At 41.2% G+C, this 20,439-nt stretch overlaps 2 protein-coding genes across 4 annotated transcripts; both read right to left on the reverse strand.

Annotated features, from left to right (window-relative positions):
- Nucleotides 1-3,031: 3,031 nt before the first annotated feature.
- pm20d1.2 (peptidase M20 domain containing 1, tandem duplicate 2) lies at nucleotides 3,032-7,207 on the reverse strand. Its single transcript, XM_020107234.2, has 13 exons — nucleotides 6,852-7,207; nucleotides 6,676-6,762; nucleotides 6,315-6,550; nucleotides 6,141-6,227; nucleotides 5,908-6,041; nucleotides 5,597-5,716; nucleotides 4,581-4,656; nucleotides 4,439-4,500; nucleotides 4,275-4,353; nucleotides 4,100-4,171; nucleotides 3,851-4,016; nucleotides 3,654-3,753; nucleotides 3,032-3,347 (listed from the first exon to the last, which is right to left on the reverse strand). Exons 1-13 carry the CDS (start codon nucleotides 7,063-7,065, stop codon nucleotides 3,218-3,220), a joined length of 1,563 nt encoding a protein of 520 aa, XP_019962793.1. The 5' UTR covers nucleotides 7,066-7,207; the 3' UTR covers nucleotides 3,032-3,217.
- Nucleotides 7,208-7,937: 730 nt separating this feature from the next.
- On the reverse strand, nucleotides 7,938-20,120 carry lemd1 (LEM domain containing 1). Of its 3 annotated transcripts, XM_020107232.2 has the most exons (12): nucleotides 19,973-20,120; nucleotides 14,693-14,831; nucleotides 11,100-11,211; nucleotides 10,859-11,008; nucleotides 10,684-10,748; nucleotides 10,433-10,498; nucleotides 10,172-10,327; nucleotides 9,868-9,951; nucleotides 9,676-9,768; nucleotides 9,447-9,539; nucleotides 8,727-8,797; nucleotides 7,938-8,589 (listed from the first exon to the last, which is right to left on the reverse strand). In XM_020107232.2, exons 2-12 carry the CDS (start codon nucleotides 14,756-14,758, stop codon nucleotides 8,400-8,402), a joined length of 1,146 nt encoding a protein of 381 aa, XP_019962791.2. In that variant the 5' UTR covers nucleotides 14,759-14,831; nucleotides 19,973-20,120; the 3' UTR covers nucleotides 7,938-8,399. The 3 variants fall into 3 exon arrangements, with proteins under 3 accessions (XP_019962791.2, XP_069382697.1, XP_069382698.1); XM_069526596.1 differs by lacking the exons at nucleotides 14,693-14,831; nucleotides 19,973-20,120 and adding an exon at nucleotides 12,954-13,262; XM_069526597.1 differs by lacking the exons at nucleotides 10,172-10,327; nucleotides 10,433-10,498; nucleotides 14,693-14,831; nucleotides 19,973-20,120 and adding an exon at nucleotides 12,954-13,262.
- Between the last annotated feature and the right edge of the window lie 319 nt (nucleotides 20,121-20,439).

Raw genomic sequence — 20,439 nt, forward strand, 5'->3', positions numbered from 1 at the left:
TGAAAGTGCTTACTGCTCACATGTTCACATCATTAAAGAAAACACGCCTCCAAACCAGATTCAAGATGAGGAATTAATGGATGTGAAAATAGTTTGTTCCATAGATGAAGCGTGAATTGATTGATCAATAAAATGAGTTGACCTGTTTGGGTATACTTCGACGAGCTGCCTGTGTATGATGTTTTGACATCGATTTGAAAGAAAAAATAATAATTGGGATGCTTCAGGATTGGGAGCAGACAAGTCGGTACAGGCTGTACCATGCTGTTCTTGGGTAAGCATGTCAAAACAACCTAATAAAAAGCATTGAACTGGCAATTATGTCCCTGCACCTGCTTTGTGTATCCCAATAAGTAATACTAGCTTTTTGAAGTTGTAATAATGCCATTTCATAAAAATGTCATGACATAATTATAAACACTAGTGCAACGACCTGGCCTTTTTGAAGTGGGAATTTTGCTTGGTCTGTATTGATGCTCAGCTACTTCAGAATTAATAAGTGAAGCATTGCGTTATATAACAGTAGCATGACCTCTCGCAGAATGCATGCTTGCTGCTTCACTTAAATATTATTATTCTAGCTCGGCATTAGGTTTCCATTTTTGTTTTTTTTTTAAAGTGTGCCTAGTTTCATTTTAGCATGCTGCAAGGCTAATCTAGGGAACAGCCAAAGAATGGAGCCATCCACGTAGGGCTGGGCGATATGGACAAAAATCTCATCACTAAATTTTCTTTTTTTCATATCAGTCGATATTGACATATATCGTGATATAAATCAAATGACCAAAAAGGTAATTTACGTTTTTTTTGCCAGTAGTGCTTATGTTAAATGTTCTTAAGTACAATCGTCTGACATGAAGCATGGCGAAGTCATGTGCTCAGACGTGATAAGCTGCCAGCTACTGATAGGTTTATGAGTGCTCGACAGCCACTCACCAATCACCAATCACAGCCCATTCTCTCACCAAAGCGGTCCCTTTAAATACGACCTCCTCCTCACTGATCCCTGCCACTCACCATCATGCCTCGTCTCGGGACAGACGATCCCTCACCTTCAAAACCCAGAACGACGAGGAGGGTTCGGAAGAACAGAGCAGAAGAGAGCGGCAATGTCCGCCTTAATTCTCCCCTGGCAGCCACAAATCCTCCATCACCTAAAAACTGGCCGGTGAGTAAGTTACTCGAAGTGCGTCTATAGTCGCAATATCCCTGTTCGTCTCGGGGCGAGTCACGAAGAGCCGAAGAGAGTTGCTGGAAGAGGATCGGGCTTCTGTCCCCCCCTGTCTCTCCTACCTCAGCGCCGCAGTCTCCGCTAACGCCGGTGCTAGCTGCTCAGGCTACCGCTAGCACCTCCTCTAACCGACCGTCAGGAGAGAAGACCCGGTCCTCGCCTCGCTGACCAACATCCAGTCCTCCGTCAGCGGGATGGACGCCCGCCTCCGTGTCCTGGACATCCGAGACGACCCTCCACAAACTTCCACAGCTCCTCCAGGAGCGTCTGCTGTGAGCGCGGCAGGTAGCGCGCTGCCAATCGACGTCACGCCGCACAGAACTCTGGGAACTGGAGTTCCTACAACTTCACCGGGAGTCAAATCCTTGGAGACTCCAGACCTGCGTGTCCTCCTGCACACTCTTAAAAGATAAGTAAATAAAACCTTCACCTGTCATTTTATCAGAGTTTGGCAAAACTTTAAAAAAAAAAAAAAAAAAAGCACCCAAATTGCTGTTTTGTTAATTATTGAATCACAGGGTTGTAATAATCTCCATCAGTTTTGGGGGAAAAAAACAGATGGGGTCATTTTATGATTTACATTGTGTATAAAACCATTTATCGCAACTTGGAAATACTCAGGTAAAAAATGGATAAATAAAAACATATAAAATAATAAATAAATTGATTATAGTTTTGTCAGTCTCCCACGACGATTGTGCTCCCATCATTAATAGTCTCATACCTCTCTTGCAGTTCTCCTTATACTATGCAACTGTTGATAGCGCAGCACCTTTTCGGTGTCTGTCGTAGCAGCTATAGAAGCCCTTTGTCAGATATGGTGTAATAATGATTGCGACTTGCTATTTGTTCTTCACCTTCACCCTGCATATCATTCCCCAGGCAGATCTTTCATCTCGAGATTATTGGATCTCTCAAAAACTGTGGACAAACTGCTCCATTTTGTCAATCTAGATAAAATATGTAGATCTGATTAAAAAATGTGATCACTGCTGCCATAGATATTTCATATAACAGTAGTAAGTCCTCTCGCAGAGTGGCTGAATGTGTCAGATTGAGACGGAAGTGTTGGGAACTTTATTTTTCTTTTTTGACACGTTTGAAGGGGAAATTTCATCATTGTGCTGTATTTCGTGTCGAGCTTCTGTGTATACTACAAATTTTCAGATTCATTTTCAAGAGGCAATGATACTACAGAGGGATACAGTTAGTCTGCGATGCTCTCTAAAAATAAATTACTGTTTCATTTAATGAGAAGTAAGAAAACAAAAGCAGTTTGCAGACATTAATTCTCGTCTTTCACATATGAACAAGCAGCAGGAGATGCAGACGCGTTCACAAGAACAGGGACATCTCTGCAGCATTCAGGTGTGAGGTAGCGCAGCAGGCAGGACATAACGTACTAATTCTCCTGTGGGAATCATGTGATTTGTTTGAATGAGAATGAGAATGCGACCCCAATGTGGGCCTGTATCACCAAAAGTCTCAAATCTCTATGAATTTTCTTTGATTCAGTTTTGCATCGGTCACATTAAAAATGACAACAATGTGCCAACTTGCTCGCTGTGAATCCTTCAGCTCTTGCTGTTTTCTCATGTGGAAACTATTTTAAGTGCATCTGCGTTCTCACATACAGACCTTCCGGATAATCTTCTGAAATTCTCCAGAGCTCAATACATGTCTGAAAGCAACTGTATTTTGTTAAACATATCAATTAAACATTTCCACAATTGCCAGCATATTTTTGTTTTTGGCAGCCAAAATGTATGTATGATGACACATCACAGAAAGAGCCACATATATTTGTCCAATGGTTATTTTAATGCAACAGTCAGTGGTTTACAATTTTGTTTATTTGAAAATCTCATGTCTTGGCGCTAAAGTGCAGGATTCATTTTGTGTTTGAGATCCAGTGACAAAGGAGTAAAGTCGGTCAGCAGAGTGTTCTTGCATCTGTTTGATTTTGTTGCTGATGTCGTCAGTTCCTCACAGTTCATGGACAGAACTGTGAGGCTCAGGGAGATTCTGAATGTCACAGTTTTGAATCAGACTAAAGTAAAACATCACGTACTCCTCGTAGTTCTTTATGGAAATCCTTTCGTTGATGCCATGGATTCTAAGAAACAGAAAAAACAGTTTCCATGCTTATGTATTTCCTTTTTCAAGAGGAGGGAAATATCCTTCATTCATTTGATTGGCTGTAAATTTTCTTGTAGGATAATTTTACCAAGGCTGAGGGGAAAACTGGGCAAGCACTTGGTGTTAATGCATAAAACTCTTCATACTGTATTTGCTGTATACAGGAAATCTGAGTCTGGGTTTGTAATGTAAATGTCTCTATCCAGAGGTTTATTATACAACAGCAGGTTTTGCTGAGTCCTCTCTTTATTTATATTCCACATGAGACAAACAAGATTCTTACCTCTGAGCGTCACCTGGTTTTAACCAGAGAGGCAAAAAGCGATAAATATCCTTGGTCAGGTCTTTGAAGTGTCGACTGTCTGTGTTTGCAGTACACATACCTGCAAATTCAAACATGATATCAAGAAGATCCTGCTGTTTAAATGATAACACCCTAAATAAACCATTTTTCTGCCTTAAAATCTATCGGGACTGTACCTGGAGCAACTGTAACTGTTGGAAAGATGTCCAACACGGTTTTCTTAATGATCTGAAAGCCAAAAGACTTTTCATCCGCAGAGCTGACAGGCTCAGGGTCAAAGCCATTAATGAGCTCTATCTTCACACGTGCGTCACCCACTGTGGAATGGATATGGTCCATTGCCTGGATGAGACAGCACACATTTTAATTTGTATTTCATGGAGACATCAGGGATTCTCAGAGGAGAGGGTCATCTTTGACTCTACCTCTTGTAATGACTGTGCTGGGTGGATTCGCATATTGATGTAAGCTTCAGCAAGGGAGGGGATAACATTCTCCTGCAAGAGAGGAGGGGTGATTAGGATTTTTCTGTGGCAAACTGAATTGCTTGCAATCTGATTTCCAGTGAATAGCTTTCTGATTTATTATATTTAACTGTACCTTAACTCCCGCATTAAACATGGTGACTGCTGTGGTCGTCCTTATAAAACTGTTGGTTTCTGGTTTTCTTTCCATGAATCTGGAACACAAGACGTACTTATGGATTCATTCCAAAGGCCACAGTCAGAAGAAAACGTGCAGAATTAATTTTAGGAAGTAATCACCTGGCAAGGATCGGAGAGAACAGCCACAAATTTGACATAATGAACTTCAGTGGAAACCTGAACTGAAGTCAAAGAATGAGTAACAGGAGAAGATGATAGGATAAAATGCTACAAGTTGTGATGAGTAATTGGTTCTGCTTACCTTATGGGCCAGGTGTTCAATGGTTTGACGTTCAGGCCCATAACCAAATACCGTCGGCATAGGGTTCTCCTCCAGTCTGAGGAAACGGCATGAAAGTGACATTGAAAGGCTTTTTGTAAACACAGAGGTAAACATGGAGTAGGACTTGGTTATAATAGCAGTGTTGTGTACAGAACCCTTGACCAGATTTCATAAATGAGTGCGACTGTGAATAAAGATGGACGAGTGAGCAGTGAGCAGAGCCAAAGTCAGGCTGATACACGTGCTGGCCCTATCATGAGTCGATCTGAGCTGTCAATAATGATGTTTCACCCTCTTTATAATAAAACCACCTTAAATGATAGAAACCACCTTTAAGAATAATATTTATTGAGCATGACTTTTTAGTTTGGTCCATCTCCCATTAACTAACATGGAGGAGGAGGCAGGATTTATTACATATACTGCAGCCAGCCACCAGATGGTGATTAAGACACTTTGGCTGCACTTTTGGGGAGCTGTCATGTCGTCCATCTTTAAATATAGTGTGTATATATAAATGGTTTATCGTCCGTGAAAGGATCCAGCTGTTGGAGCCTTTTGTTTCTTGGGGATGAAAGGACGCATTTGTGAGCCCAATTTGAAGGAGCCTTTCGAAGTGGAACAGTCTAATCACGCTGTTGTGACATAATCGGTCTCCAAATGCAGCCTCCGGAGGATGCAGCCCTTGAATTTAAACTAGGGATGTCACAAAAACCATAAACATGTGTTTGATAGTCTACAGTTTATAGACATATTTAAACACAAGTAAAAACAAGTAAATTAAGTAAATGGGATTTATTGGTTAGCTTCTGCCGTGGTATCGAATTAGGTATCGAGAATCGTGGAAATTATAAAAATAGTACGGTTGTTTTTTTACCTTTTATTTTCACTTAAAAAGAAAGTAACAAAAAAAAAAAGTAGTATGTAGAATAACAAATGGAGCAGCGTGACAACAGAGACCGACCAGAACACAGAGTACCGTACATTCTTCTCACCTTTTGACTGCTGAAGCCAGGATCCCGATGGTGGTCTCCCTGGGAGGCATTGAGGCGTGACCAGGGACCATAGACACACTCAGCTTTATAGAGGCCATTCCCTTTTCACTTAACCCAATTCTGCAAAAGATGTACACACACACACACACACACACACAAAACAGAACTTTGTCTATGCAATTTAATGGAGACATCTAACTTTAAACCATGCTTTTGTTGAAATGTCATGCTTGAAACTTTTTCTCGACAAAATAAGCAAAGCAAATATCGTGCAGACTTGTTCATGAAATTCAAGAACAGCAGGTTCTTACAGAGCGGCAGGTCCGTCAAGACCAGGGAAGACTCCATCAATCAAAGCCAGGCCCTCGTCCAGGACGAACAACAGCTGCACACCACGCTGTTTGAGCACGCGTACAATGTTCACCGCCCCATTCAAACCAAAAACCTGGAAAAAGAAATATGAACGGACACAGAAAAGATTGAAATTTATTAAATGTTACATTAGTTCACATTTTCAGGACAGGGGGATAAATATTTTTAGTACTTCTTCATCATGACCAAGACCGATGTAAAATCCTCTGCGTGGAGCATAGCCTTTTTTAAGCAAGTATTCCAGCGCCTCAAGTATTCCCTGGAAAACATAAAAACATTTTAGTTGATCCATGAGCATGTGACTGTATTCCAAATAATCCTCAGATCACTCATTACATTATCTCACCATTAAAGAGCTCTTGTCGTCCATGGCTCCTCGACCGTAGATGTAGCCGTCTATCACCTCGGCGGAAAACGGTGGGGCCACCCAGTCGGCTGACTCCGAGGCAGGTACCACGTCGATGTGGGCCAGCAGCAGGTACGGCACCAGGTCAGGTTGGGAACCTTCCACCTTAAACAGGTGGCTGTAGTTTCCCACCAACTCATGACGAACCAAGCTCGAGGAGAAAGTCGTTGGGAAGGCTGTCACACAAAGAAGGTGTGAACTTCACCCATGACCCCCCCAACCCACAACCCACGAATCAACTGTGCGTCTGTGCGTGCGTGCGTGCGTGCGTGTCAGTCACTGCATCTAGTGCCGCTCGTACCTTGGCGGAGGAACTTGTCGAAGTGAAGCAGCGCTGTGGTGTTGATGTCCTCAGCGGATGTGGACACGGTGCGGATCCGGATCGCCTCTGGATGGAAGAGAGAGGGGGGGGGGACAGCGGGTTGTAGGAGGCGGTGTCTCCACGTTTTTCACACGGTAACACTCACGCACATTTACCTCTCAGACGTGTCAGCAGCTCCTGCCTGTGCTGCGGGTCCAACTCCAGCGAGATGTTGTTCGTGCCCTCCCAGTGGGCGAGCTGATCACTTCCGTCCACAGTCAGAGTCCTGATTGACGCCACAGTCAACAACAGTGACACGACTACGAGGAGGCTGCAGAAGATGATCTTTAAGAACTTGATTGCTTTAAACCTCTGGCCTGATTCCGTCATTGTTTATTTGTGGCGTCAGCGGAACTGGATCGGTATCAGTGCGCAGACCGGGTCAAAGTCTGCGGTGCAGGCTGAATCATGCACAGAGCCGCCTGCAGGCCTGAAGACACATTACAGCCTCAGAGTGTCACTCCCCCTTCATAAAGTCATAATAATGTTCAGACCTTCAGTACGAAGCACTCATCTGCATCTTCAACCTGTGTTGCATGAAAATTAAATCACTAAAAATGAATAAACCCTTGGTCTGTGTCAGTGAGTAACATTATGCATTAGGCTGACTGCAAAGAGGTCGCTTCCATATTCACATTTGCTGTAATTGCTACGTGTCAACAAATTAATTTCACTATTTTGCAAAAAAAAAGTATTGACCTATCCCGGATATTCTTTGAAATAATTCCCTTTATTATTTCCAGAGTTATTTATTGAACAACTAGTGCATTTTAGGAGCCCTCAGGCTGTGAGGTTTTCACTTACACAGAAGGAGATGCAAACAGGATTTTTAAGTTCTCAGATGTATATGTTTGTTCTATCAAAGTTAAAGACCCTCAGGAGTTATACAGGCAACTGGACCCGCTTGTTGACTTGCTTCAAAGATTCCTGTGATGGCACACAAACTTCCAAAGATACAATTCCAGCATTAAAGCAGCCTAATGTCCATCCACGATGACTGTGAGGGTGCACAAGTGTCCAAAGACATGAAAGCAGCCATCAGAATGTTTATTATAACTTGGTGATACCCTACTTAAAATACATTTTTATATGAACTTCCTTTGGAGGTGTATCGCTTGAAAATCAAATTGGTTTCGTAGTTTTTGCCTAATCATTCTAAAACAAACTGGCAAAAAAAAAATATGAAAAGAACATTTAAAAAGTATGAAGCAAAACATCCTTTATTGAAATATGATTTAAATATTATCTTTAAAAAAACGATGCACATCAGACATACTGTGACATCAGTTACAATCAGGTGACACAAAAATACAACATTTTTACATTTGACAAAATATTCAGCTCTTGATGGCACTTTGTGCTCATGAGATTGTTTTAACCACAGAGACAAAATTGGAAACACTTACATCAGCAAAACATTAAAAATGTAGAGCCGGACTTTAAAGATTTGCTCCCATACAGACAAACAAATGCAGTAAATAGCAAAAGTGATAAGTGATTACAGTATGTGCTCCCTGAAGACAATCCAAGACAAAGTAATCGTAATATGCATCAACAAAAATAAGCTATGTGACATGTGTAAGTTTAAAAAAATCACATTACATTACTTCTGTTCAGAAAGTGCTGGTGTGTCTTATGTCTTGCCAGAAACAGACTGAGTTGTCCTAAACTAAAGCATAAACGAGGTAGAGGATGCACACCATGATGAGGAAGAACAGAAACCGTATGTGGACAGGCACAAGGCGGCGCTCCACCTCTCGTCTCTCCAGGGTCGTGGGACTGACAGGAGTGTCCGGGTACGCGTACTGCACAGGTCTCCCTGCTGCCCCCTTGATGGGTCTCCGACGAGTGGCGCTGAAATAGTGTTGGACACATGTGCTGACAATCTAACCACAGAACGCCAATCATGTGTCGGTATGTGCTTTGATGCAAAGCTGTCCTGTGAATCTACTTCTCATTCAGCAACAACTCAGAAGATTACAAGCACTTACTATATACCCATGGGTGTGGTCTCAGCAGGAAGCAAATCCTTGAAAGTATCGTTCACAGGCTCCCGAGGAGGCTGGAAGAGAAAGAAGCAAGTTACTCACAAACAGAGAGAAACAGAAAAACGTCCCAGACATCAGTGTCCCACAGAGACCCTGGCTCAGCAAGTCAGGCAGAGATGAAGGCACAGGGCAAATGGTTATGTGACAACTGGAGATCCTACACACACACTGATAAAATATTCAAACTGATCCAGCTCGGACTTTCTCCGGAATTTCACATGTGAACAACTCAGCAGGGGATTCTCCGATCAGATGCTTTCACAGCTCAGAAATACACGGGGCGTTCAGGTGAGGGGTGGTACAGCGGTAGGATGTAAGGTAATGTTTCTGCCGCTGAGACTCACGTGTGTTTGATTACCCCCACGTCGGCCTTTATCAACATAGGCGACATCTTGGTCTGTCTTCTTCATGTGTGGCACCAGTTTTTTCACATGGAGATATGTATTTGTGTGTTAGTCGTGGGCTCCTTCGGACATTCGGAGCAGTGTTTACGAGGGGGGTGGCCTGAGAATATGCACAGATTCCCCAGAGTTCAGTGCGTGTCTGAAAGCAGTAATAGTGAAACTAGCATGAAAGGATTCAGACCACATAGTGTGTTCTCAAAGGCCATGCACACACCCCCATCAAGTCACATGAAATAAAAAAGTAATAAGATGCAAGTGCCTTCTTCATTTCCCGTTTATGAGGGGAAGTCCTGGGAGTGTAGTACAGGGAGTTGTTCTTCATGGTGCTGTTGTCTACAACTGGCATGTCCAGCTGAGGAAAGGAGATGTAACAGATTATGACACAGTCAGAAATAGCTTCCGCATCCAGCGAATGTCTCCAACACCGAAACCACCACCACGGTTTGTTCAGTCACACTTTAAGCACAATGTGAGAGCTCTGTACTGACCCTGCTGGACCGTGACCAATGCTCCTGCACATTGCTCCCATTGAACTCTCTCACAGTGTTTGTGCTAGTGGAGAGTGGCCCCCGACTCTCCATCTGTTATTCAGAGTGAGAATGCTCATGACTGATTACTTACACTAAAAGAAGAAAATGAAAGGACGGGGTCATTTTAACAGAAGTGGACTCAATACTTTCCTCCTCAACCATTTCAGTGATGCTGAAGACCTGAGAGGAAAGTGATGAAGCATCGGCTGCAACCGTCTGTGATCCAGCTTGAACCTGCAAGGATTAGCATGATTATCCTGTTGACATCCACATAAACATATACCAGTCACCACCTGTGCTTTACACCAGTGAGATACCAAAGCCCAACACTGTCAGAAGACAAAAAATATCCCTTTAGTGGCTTGTGAATGAAAGCGCAATAAAGTTACACAGCCTAAGCAAGGAATGCAGAGAATTCCAAATCCACAAGAGAAGCAGAATAAGACCAGCCTACCCCTGATCCTAATCCTGGCCGTTGATCTACAGAGGATGCCCTACTAATTCCTGCAGGAATCTGCGAGCAGCGAGGCCGACTCCGCTCTGATGATTTTAATGCATTCCCTGAATTCCACGCGGGACTAGGTTCCTTTTTCCTAGAGGCACGGGCGCGCTGCAAGAGGCCAACGCGGTCAAACACAGAAATAAGAAAAACACATCAGTGTCCCCTGAAGACTCTGTTTGTGTGCAGTCTCTCCAGATATCTGTGGTCATTTACCAGTCTGGATGAAGGTAAAAAGCACTGTGGGTAAACAAAGCCACCTCTCTGAAAACCCAACTCTGCCTGTGAAAAGTAAAAAAAACACATTGACTCGTGATGTAACTGTTTACGCCACAATGAGGACAGTGAAACCCCTACAGTTACAACAAGTAACCACTAAGTGGCACTGTAAGGACTTGCATGAGCATCAAAAGTTTGCTTCAGATCATTTAACCAAAGAGATGAAGACCTTCTGACAGTTCTCTCACCTGGCTGCTCCCGGGCTGAGCCTCGTCCGACTGCACAGCCGCTTTCTGCTTTTCTTCCTCAGCACCTGGACAGGTCCCCAAAAAACAATCCAGAGCTCATGATCGCCAACAATTACAAAACCACAAAGACAGAAAATGTAGACAAATAAACCCCAGAATAATTCAGGTCACACACCGGACTCTGCCTCATCGTCCTCCCCGTTTTCTTCCTCCTCTTCCTCACTGGCTGAGTACAATGTCGCCTTCTCTGCTCCATTAGGTTGGTTGTGTCCGTCAGACTGGAGCAGTTTGCTGAGCTTCTTCTCATACAAAGCCCTGGTGGAGGCTAGCGTGGACAAAATATACAATAGTAATCAGTTTTTGTCATAGTGGAAAAGAGAAAGTGAACATGGTGACAGTTTCACATGCAACCTCACCAACTATGGGCCCAGGTTTGAACCCGTGTCGGAGCAGTGCGGCCTTGAGGTCATCATCAGTCAGACCGCTCAGGTCAGGTATCTCTGCCTCCTCTGGATTCTTCTCGTTTTCCTCAAAAAGAAAAATTAGCTGAATTTACTGAATGTGCATTTGAAACACAACAGAGGCGGAAGGCTGCAGCTTATCTCAGTGTAAATCTCCTGTTTCCACGTCTGCCCGATCAACAACCACAGAATAACAAGACTGCGGGTTTGTGGTGGAGCCAAGTCAACACACACAAGTGCTTGTTTTATGAATGGAAAATAGTTTGTTTGATGTTAGTACCACTCTAATGAAACAGATCCTTTATCCGGTACAATTTGAGCAATCCACATTTAATACAGTTTCTTCATCAGTGTCATCAAACATAATGTTTCACAGTCAGGTTTAATGACACACCCTGGCTTCCTGTCACTTCATTGTCATGTAAAAAGACACAAGTATCAGATCAGCACTCAGTATTTTCTGAAATTAGGTATCAGAAGAGAAAAGGTTGGTTTCGTGCAACCTCTGATGTGATATGCAAAGATATTATATAAACCACGTTAATTTTATATTCTATCCATTAGACTCCAAAAATCAGTGCACTGGACATGTGTAAAGAACACAAGGTTAATGATCCCTGATGGAAAACACATTAATACAGCTGCAACTAACAATTGTTTTTACTGTTTAATCTGATTATTACTCGGATTTACTCAATCGCTTCATTTTTGAAATGTAAAAAACAAGAACATTTTCCATAGAGCGCAGATAGATGTCTGCAGTCCTAAAGATATTTCTATTAACAAACATATTAAACAGAAGAAAGCTGCACATTGTTAAGTTTGAGCGGCTGCAACCCGAGATCTTTTTACTTGAAAAACTGCTGCAGGTCTGAATTGAATATCAATATATCGCAGATTCATTTCTCTCAGTGCTCTCGTTGAATCTCTGACTAATCACATTAGCTCTAAGTAGCAGTTTTGGGTCCAGAGTGCAAAGCTTGCAATGATTTCTAAATGTGTTACTCTACCCTGACTAGTTGTTTTTATGCCACAAACTTTTTCTGAGCGCTGTGCTCCTCCCTGCACATAAATGAGTGTGACAGGTGCAGCAAGCATATGCATGAGAGTGTAACAGCAGCCACCAGCTACTGAGACGTCTCATGTAAACCTATACCAACTCTACAGCGGGTGGCTTAGTGGTCACGGACCTCCAGTGAGGGGAGTGTTTGGCAGCAGTGACCCAGTTATCCTCCTCCTCCACCTCCACACCTGCTGACCTCATTGGTTTAAATCAGGTCAAACCTCATTATTATCTGCACGACAGCCCAAAGTTATCATGAATAATTGTTGATGCATTTGAAAAAACTGCTGAAATATATTTTCAACGGTAGAGAGGAAAAGTACATTAAACACTATCTTCAACTACCTTTAATGCCACGACACTTTTATTATCATAACTTTTATTATTGTATTACAGTATTTCACTTCCTTAAGTATTTTTTTTACTTGTATACAGATTCATCCTTTTATTTTTTTTTACCTCTTTTAATATATTTAACTTTGATTCTACTATTTTTAATCTATTTTATCTTGCTTGAAATTTGCCTTGCCTTTAGTATAATTTTGAGGTACTTGAGGGAGGGTGGCATTCCTCAGGTTGGGAAGCACAGGACGAAACTGTTTAATTGTGTATGAGGTTTTTTGAATTAGCTTTAAGTCAACAAGGATTCTAAATACGAGACTGTTAATTGCTACTTCCACTGACACGACGCAGAACCTGTTTATTTTACACAACATCTACACATCAACACATGTTGGTGAACTTACAGCTTCATCTTGAAAATCTTCCTCCTCGTCGCTTGAAAAGTCGTAAGCTGCGTTTCTCTTGTTGATGTGTTTCAGGTGGAGCTTCACATTGTGTGCAACGAAATCTGATCTGAGTCTAGATTTAGACAGAAGAGCGGGGTCCTCCACCAACACCGGCATGTCAGAATATGATGACTAAAGTCAATCTCCAGCAGCTTGGTGGGTTTTTATATTTTTGTAGAAAGCAGAAACGCGTCTATAAAGGGAGATGAAGCCGGAGGAGCTGCTGAGAGAAGCTGCTCCGTCTCAGCTCTGAGAAAAACACACTGAACCCAGAACAGCTGCAGCCAATGACTTGATTGACAGCAAGGAGCTCAACATGGCAGTAAACAAACAAGCTGCTTATTCTTAAACTTCATCACATGTATGTATAAAATTCTTATTAAATCATGAAACTTAAAAAATCATTTTATACTATCATATATTGACTTTATGTATTTCAATTACTTGCGTATAACAATTTAATTCTACATTGTTCTTTGATTTGGATCCATTTACTCATCAGATTAAGATTTTATCCTCCAAATGATGATATAATAATGATAATAAAAAATCTACAGCACTTTTCCAAACAAGGTTACAAAGTGCTTCACAAAATATGGACATAAACACAGAACCAAACGGAGCACAGGGATGTTTTCAATTCAATTTTATTTTATAGCACTAAATCATAACATAACATTACTACACTTACATAATGTTATAGAGAAAAAATATGTATAATTTGCTATAAAAAAAAAAGTATCACTGTCTCCCAAACCTTTTGTGGCCTGAATGAAAAGAAAGGTATTCCCATTAACTCATACTTTAATATATACATTAAAAACACGAGTCGTATGTATGAGTGTAGCTTTATTCAATTAAATCTATTTCAAGTAGTTTGATTTATTCAAACTAACTTCACATGATAGAGAACACATCATTGAATGTGACGTACTACTAGTGTAATAGTTGCGTAGGGATATATTCAGTCATTTGCTCAGTCTCTGTAATGTTGCTGTTGTCAGCCCCAGATATTCAAGGAGTGTCAATGTGAATTAAAAGATGCTAATATAAAAAAAACACATACAATTCACACCTCAATATAATGATTTTTTTTTAGTTTAGTTTTAAATATCATTTATTTCCACTTGTTGAAATAAAGTCGTTATCGTTATTTATAACATTAAAATATCTCTGATCTGTTTAAGTGTCCCATTAGTTGTTTTTACATTCTGCTTCCATTCCCTTTAGTTTGCCTGCATTTCATTGAACATCTAAGTCACATGCTTCCTGTTACATCATGATTTATTCACTGCATCAGTTTCCATAGCACTTTGTCACAGCTCACGTTCTTTTTGCTTTTGGCTAAACTTGATATTTTTGCTTCACTGTCGCTGCTCTCACTGCTTAGTTTTTTTGGGGTCTCAGCAGCTTTTCACTGAAAACCCTATTGTCAGCAGTTACTTGGCAAATATAACATGTCGCTGCTGAAGAGCCAGATATTTCCCTTAGGAGTTAGTGGAGACACAGCTGGATTAATTCTACCGTCGCTCTGTAATTTGTGTAAATAACTTCCTAAGTTCACCATATCAATTTAAATGTTAATGTTATATCAATGCTGGGTTCACAGCTTATTTCTGCTGCCCCCAACTGGCCAAACAAAGTCAGTTATTGCAGCTCTAAAACATAATTCTGCTGCCAGTTGACTGTATATATACCTTTGACCTCCGGGTTTGACGCAGGCTTCGGTCGCTGTTGGAGTTGTGGCGTCTCCGGGGCGTCATGCGGCTGCATTTTTACTGGAGTGATGCCTCCACTTAGTGCAGCACATACGCAAACTGGCTCCTTTTTTAACACCTGTTTACAGATACAGAAAGATTGATAGATAGATAGAAAGAAAGAAAGAAAGAAAGAACATGTGTTCAGGTAATTGTCCGTGAAGCAGGGAGGACAAAATGTGCCACTGAGGACTTTTTGGCTCTAAACAAACCCCTTCAGGAGACATCTGTTCCCACAAACATGTTGATTGTCTTAATAAGTTGCTCTGAAAAAGAACTAATTAAATCTTATTCTTGGTCATGGTTAACTTCACCAGGGCTCTTCCCCATAAGACGTGATTATTGGACCCCAGGTGACTGTACAAACTAAAACTTAACAACCCATACACCCCTAACATCTGGTGCTGATGTGACAAGAGCTCCCAGGAAAACACATCCCTGTTTTAGTGTGTACTACTACTACAAATAAAATAAATATTACAGTGGGGAGCAACTGGCCCCTTCCTGAAGTCCAGTAGTAAAATAAAACAGAGAGAAACAGGATTAAAAAATATTTCATGTCAGTCAGAACAAGAACAGATGAAAAAAATGATTTTCTGATCCTGATATTTGCTACGAGATGTTTGAGTTGAAGAGATTGTGCAGTTTACTGTTGTTGACTTAGTGAACTGTGCCATCACCAGATTGGATCATAACATTGTCCGTCCATTATTTATCCTCGAGGGTCGCACACTGACACTGAACGAGAGGCGGGGTTACACGCAGGTCACCAACACACCACAGGGCTGACATACGAAGAACACGCGAGTGCCGCCCATCATACAAGAAAAATACGATTTGCTTCCGGTGGGGTTTTCCGTTGGGATGAGGGGATTGAAATTGCCTGATGGGTGTGGATCAGTAATTTTCTATTTTAGTTCAAGTCTTCATTCAAAACTAATCTGTATCTACTCACATTACAGTAGATACAGATTGATAATTATTATCATTAGTATTACCAAATATTAATATTATTGATATTTATTTCCTATTGAAAAACTTTAAAAGAAGGATTAAGTGTAAAGTTTAGATTGCGCACGTAACACCGTAAATATAAGTATACTGAAAATGATTTAAAAACTGTCTATTGTACCTTTGTACATTGCATCAAGGTAAATTACACAAAAAACTGCATTAAGTGTAGAACGTAAATTGCTCATATAATCCTGCAACTATATTGCACATGAAAGCATCTGTGAGCGTATTGGACACTTGCCTGTCATATTGTTTAGTACAGTCCAGTGTGAGAGTGTGTGCGTAGTATTAGATTCTTTGCATACTTGGATTTTGACTCTTTTTTTATGTCTCATTTTACCACTGAACCGTAAAGAGCCACCTCTCCACTCTGATTCACAGTGTTCATCAGCCAGTGCACATTTCAACACATTTTCAGAGCATAGCCGAAATCAGGAAACTGTATGTTAAACAAACACAGACAGTACATCACTATTAATCCACCAAATTAAATGTTTCAATAAACCTGATATAAGTTCAAGGTAATGACAGATAGTTATTGTGATGTGAAGGCGAAATAGCTTTTTCAAAGATCTACTTGACATGGATACGATTATAGGTTTGACAGGCTTCTCTATCACTAAATTTAGACAAAATACTGGATCCTTAAATGTCTTAAAATGTTATAATGGGGATCATGGTTTAGTTCTGCCACAGTTCAGCACTTAACAATTGAATTTTAGATGCCGGTTCACTTAATGTGTTGAATAATGAACGACCAGTAACTTTTATTTTCTGGTAACTGTCAGAGAATTACACTAAATGATCTTGATGAATGAAAAATATTGCTCATTTTTTAAACTGGCCTCGTCTGGATCTAAAAGAAAAAGGTCAAACCTGGTTCACCCAAACATGGCAAATGTATTATGGAGGAGGAGGAGAAAGTGCTCTCGACTGGAAAAGCTGAATACAAAGACAGTTTGCCTTCAGTTCTTCAGTACTGAAACATTTTCCTTGATATAAAACTTTTTTTTTTTTTTTTACCTCAGAGTGTTAATGTATTCTCAGTCTGCACATGTTATCATCATGTCATCACCTTAAAGTAATAATTTTCTATAATTACGAACTTCTCAAACAGAAAGAGCCACTGAAATGTTGCCAGGGTAATAAAGGCAACAAGAAAAACAGGCACAGGTGAATGACAGCTTAAAATGACTCCTGAGCTTCTACTTTAAAACAACAGTTTGAATATCCCACAGTCCTTAAATGAAACTTCCTCAGTAAAAGTCCCAGGAGGAATGAGAGGTCTGAGCTGAAGTCATAGACCGACTGAAAGCTTTGACCATTTGCAAAGTCACAAGTTTAGGGAAAAAGCAACAGAATAATTTCCCAAATAACAATTTAATTTTTCCGCCAACTCAAAATACATGTTTGGTCTCACGTTAAAATTTCGTGCATTTCTTGATTTCATTACGTAAGAATTTAGATGCTACTAGTTCAATCTTCCAGCATGAACAACACATAGGCTAAACCTATATGTAAATGATGTTTGTCAGTTGATTGGTTGGTTGGTTTCTCAGTTGGTTGGTCGTTGGTAGGTCAGTTGTTTGTTGGTCTGTTGGATGGTTGGTTGGTTGGTACGATCAGTAGGTATCGACCGAACAATTATAATTATGTATTATCACTTTCTTTAAACATTGTTAGGCATATTTATGCGACTGATACATACGAGTGTGTGAATTTTGGTGTGACTTGATTGAATTTAAGGGAATTATGGGGCCTTGCGAGAGGTATGCACTACTTGTGAGTCTAGTTTTAACCTTTATGTTCTATTGTTCACTGACTTTGTTTGGACATTTACAACTAATAGAAAAGCACGTTAAAGGCATCTTAAAATTTAAAGCTGTGTCAAAACGTCCCTTGGTTGAGAGTCCACTGTGTATCCAATGGCTTTAAACCCTACATGACTAGTTAGAGAGAACTCACATAGGAATAGAAAGCCATAAGACACAGTTGTGGTGTGATTCTGAGGACAATGACAGAAAATCACAAACTCAGAGAAATCAAGCAGTTAGAGCTGAAAGCTCGAACACAAACGAGGGGAATAAAAATCGGGGTATGTTGCAGGCAGCATTCAGGATTCAAAACTCACATCCGCATGAATAATTAACTAAAGAAACTAGAAGTATTCATCTGAGGCCCGGGGGAGACGAATGAAACTGTCTTCTGAGTCTTCAGACAGTAGAAATTGTATTTCTCACAGTACAAACTGAAATAAATTGACCCCTATATCGAGGCTTGAATCTAACAGCAACATCCTGTGAAACATTCAATTCCTCTGGGGGGGTTTGTAGAGTACTCTTTGATTAAAAATGCAGTTTTAAATCAACGTCTACAGGGAAAAGGTACAATGTTAATCAAAAGGATTTTGTTTCTGAATTCAAAACAGATTACGTAAACTCTTTCTATATTCTGTAGAAACCCCCTGCTTGACTTCCTCAAGCACAAAGGAGAGCATTACCTCAGCATTTTAATTCCACCACTGAGCACAGGAAGCTTTGCAGTTTTTTATTAACAACCAAATATGTTTTTGCAGATATGAACGTCTGTTTTCCTGTGGTTCTGTTCTTGGAGCTGATGGAGCTGAGGATCATCAATCGCAGAAACACCACTGCTGTGCTTTAGGGATTTTATTACAAGTCTTTTCATGCTCCTGAGACTTCTAAACCTCTGATGAATTCAAATAACAACTGCACCCCAAATTAATTCTGTGTCTTTTCCAAACATTAAACTCAAACCAGACACCAGACTGTTTACCACACTTCTAAGCACCAAACTGTTGGAAGTGCTCTGGGCCGTTTACAGCCCCTTCTGAGAGACGCAGCATTCGAGCTATGCGGCCCAAATCTGCTCGCCCAGATGTCTGCTCGGAAAACAGTAGCCTTTATCAAAACATGAAAAAATCCTGCAGACAGGGAGGAAGCGGGCTACTACGGAGGACAGAGGAGGCATTTGTTGACATTGTATCAAGTGCAACGCCGAGGTATTTGAGGCACAGAGGGGCCAGGTATTTGTCAGTCAGTGTTTCTTGTGCTTTTGCTGTCTCCAACCCAAACAACAAAAGCCCCATTGAGGCAGCCTCGTCTTTTTTTTTTTTTTTTTTTTTTGCCCTGCACAAGCACACAAAGCTTCCTGTACTCCGCTGCAACTGTCCAGGACTGAGAAAAGCACTTCTAGCCATCTTTGTGTGCACCTGTTTCAAGCAAGGCAGGGAAGTGAAACACTTTGTTGGATAGTTTCACATCTTTACTCGTAGCTCTGATATGCTCACTTGGATTTCACTTCTTCTATCATGTAATTCTAACTTTCTGTATGACAACTTTAAACAAAAGAGATAAAACAGGGCGAGGTTATGACCAAAAATCCAAATGTTTACACACTTCGGCTCATATCTCATAGGCTTAATACGCTGGATACTCACATGGCGTCGGACTGAGAATATTAACTACTGAAGTGTTTACTCAATCAGCCTTTTCCGGGTTTGGAGAAATAAAGGACCACTGCCACTGAGCTCCAGGGAGCCTGTGCTCATGCATGTCTCAGCATAAATTAGAAAAGCCCCTGTGTCAGACTCTGTCCAGACAAGAAGGTGAATCTCAGCCACAGGGAGGATCATCTTTAATCCCTAAACATCGCTCAGGGTCCCTCTCTGCTGGGAACCATTTCAGGCAATCATCAGTGGCCAGATGTTTTCTTAATGGCTTTAGATTTGGGCCGTGTTTAATATATTTTTAATGCCTTCGTCTGTTCTTTTTGACAGGAGGAACTGAGCAGAGAGAAAGAAATTGCCGATACGAAACTGTGTCCAATGTTGCAAATGACTAAAATCTCACTGTTTCATATTCAGACACTGGTTTTGAATGTAAAGATACAGATGAGGATGAAGGTTGGCCGCAGATTTCTAATTCTTTGTAGAACTCGCCTTTTTCATGCATCAAAAACATCCCCTCTAAGCATCTTCCAGTGGCAGACCAGACAGCCAAAACACATTGAAGCACTGCGCACGACACATGAAAGCTTCAGAGCATCATTGAAGTTGCTTTCTTCTCCTCCTCACTGTCAGTCGTGATGCAGCTATTTTAACCGGCACACTCCTCACTTCTCAAAGTAACGGCGACATGCAATCTCAGGCCAGATGCATTCTTATGCCATAAATCTGACTCTTACCTCCTGCTCCCTCTCCTGCGTCCCTCCCTGGATCGAGTATGGCATCCCCCCTTCAGCCTCATACTGTATGGAGAGACAATGGGTATCGGGGGGGGGAGGAGTTACTATGTGAGCAGGGGGCTTGAGTGGGGAGACGGAGGGAGTAAAAGCAGAATGAAAACTAGCAGGGAGAGGGAGAAAGGGGGGACTCAGAAGGGAGATCACTTGCTCACAATTCTCTCCAACCACAAATCTGACGAAACGTTACATGAATGGCAATTCTAGAAACAGCCCACCTCTCTCCCTCTCTCTCTCCCCTCTCCTCTCCTCAGATGCGATGTCAGGGAGAAAAAGAAAATCCCTCTTCACATGGGAAATGTAAGGGGAAAAACAAGAGACTGTGAAAGAATGGCTCCTGGTTTTAAACAAGTCCCTTTCTCCTCTGGCTTTCTTTGAATGAGTTCTTAAGATTCCAAGTTGGCAGAGGG

This window comes from Paralichthys olivaceus, chromosome 6 (genome assembly GCF_024713975.1).
Source record: "Paralichthys olivaceus isolate ysfri-2021 chromosome 6, ASM2471397v2, whole genome shotgun sequence".
In the NCBI taxonomy this organism is placed as follows: domain Eukaryota; kingdom Metazoa; phylum Chordata; class Actinopteri; order Pleuronectiformes; family Paralichthyidae; genus Paralichthys; species Paralichthys olivaceus.

Bases quoted from the DNA above. Each gene is read 5' to 3' on its own strand.
- lemd1 (XM_069526596.1), bottom strand. From the start codon at position 13,112: ATGCCGGTGTTGGTGGAGGACCCCGCTCTTCTGTCTAAATCTAGACTC. The intron at 10,499-10,683 runs GTGAGAGAACTG...TACTTTTCACAG, and splicing joins CTCAGCCCGGGAGCAGCCAG to GCAGAGTTGGGTTTTCAGAG. The intron at 8,590-8,726 runs GTAAGTGCTTGT...ACACTATTTCAG, and splicing joins ACCACACCCATGGGTATATA to CGCCACTCGTCGGAGACCCA.
- pm20d1.2 (XM_020107234.2), bottom strand. From the start codon at position 7,065: ATGACGGAATCAGGCCAGAGGTTTAAAGCAATCAAGTTCTTAAAGATC. The intron at 6,228-6,314 runs GTGAGATAATGT...TATGTTTTCCAG, and splicing joins ACGACAAGAGCTCTTTAATG to GGAATACTTGAGGCGCTGGA. The intron at 3,348-3,653 runs GTAAGAATCTTG...TCTGTTTCTTAG, and splicing joins AAACCAGGTGACGCTCAGAG to AATCCATGGCATCAACGAAA.